A 1,245-nucleotide genomic window follows, 5' to 3' on the forward strand; every position below is an offset into this window, starting at 1 on the left:
TGCCCCATGCCTCCCCACATGGGCCCCTTCAAACCGGCCAGACTTGAGGACTGGGGGTGCCCAAAATGCGAAGCACACAACAAAGCTGCTCGATGTCGTTCTCCCCAGGGAAAAGGGGGGACCCATTCAGTAGTTCTCCCATGATGCAGCCCACGGCCCTGTGGACACAAAATCCCAAAGAGCTCACAGATCTTATACCACAGAACACAGAATGACTCCCATACCAGCTCAAACACTTCACACCCTGGGTTGAGACCCCCACAAACCAGCCCAGAGGCTTCATCTCCAAGGATACAGGCCCCAGAACAGGTCAAAAACCTCAACCCTAGAACACAGACCAACTCCCCCTCCCCCAAACAGTTCTGAGACCACAACTCTAAAACACACAGCAACTCCCCTAACAGTTCTAAGAATTTTCAGAGCCTCGCACTCTGGGACACACAGATACCCCCTCACTTTCTGGGGCAGACCTACACAACAGCTCAAACATCTCACACACCTGAGTACAAACTATCCCCCCCAAAAGGCTCAGAGACTTCATACCCAGAGACACAGGCCGGATTAACTTAGAGACGTCACATCCTGGGATATTACAACCTCCTGCCACCCCACACCCCTACTTATCAGCTGAGACACTCCACACCTTCTTGAGTCTCAGACCACCTCCCCATCCCAACTAAGAAGCTTCTCATTTGGGCCAACCACTCCAGATCCCACCTCTGAACCTCCACACAGCTCAAAAACAGAACACTGACCCCAAGTTGCTCAGATACCTCAACCACGGAAGACAGCCCCAAGACAACCTAGAGTTCACACAGGGAAAAGGCCACCCCACAGCTTAGAGACCACAAAGCCTAGGAGACAAAACACGATTCCACGGTCCACATTACCCCTGCCCACCCCACAGGAGTCTCACCACAGGTCAACACCCTGGTCATACTGACGGGCACCATACAGGAGCTCGGGGGCCCGGTACCATCTGTAAGGGAGAAAATGGTGGTTACTGCCAGGTCACTGGTCTGGCAGGAGGCTGTCCTGAAAGATCACCTGGGGCCCCCACAGCAACTCTACAAGCAATGTCTGGCAGAAAGTTCATTTAGCATCTTTTCCCTGGGGGAGAGGGCTGCCAGGTCTGCCCCGGAGATCGGCCCTTCCTACCTGGTAGCCACGTGGTGGGTATAGAGGCGGTTGCCATCTGGGGAAAAGACCCGGGCCAGGCCGAAATCTGCTATCTTAAGCTGTCCC

General features: G+C 54.3%; 1 protein-coding gene across 1 annotated transcript in view; it reads right to left on the reverse strand.

Annotated features, from left to right (window-relative positions):
- Positions 1–1,245, reverse strand: part of CDK20 (cyclin dependent kinase 20) — an 8,785-nt gene that overhangs the window by 3,008 nt on the left and 4,532 nt on the right. The window contains exons 3-5 of the mRNA XM_012557802.1: positions 1,159–1,238; positions 917–979; positions 35–158 (exon numbers count right to left, since the gene is read on the reverse strand). Coding sequence (XP_012413256.1) covers positions 35–158; positions 917–979; positions 1,159–1,238 — 267 coding nt within the window. The remainder of the gene's footprint in view (positions 1–34; positions 159–916; positions 980–1,158; positions 1,239–1,245) is intronic.

The sequence above is a fragment of the Trichechus manatus genome, unplaced genomic scaffold (genome assembly GCF_000243295.1).
Source record: "Trichechus manatus latirostris isolate Lorelei unplaced genomic scaffold, TriManLat1.0 scaffold00120, whole genome shotgun sequence".
Classification (NCBI taxonomy): Eukaryota; Metazoa; Chordata; class Mammalia; order Sirenia; family Trichechidae; genus Trichechus; species Trichechus manatus.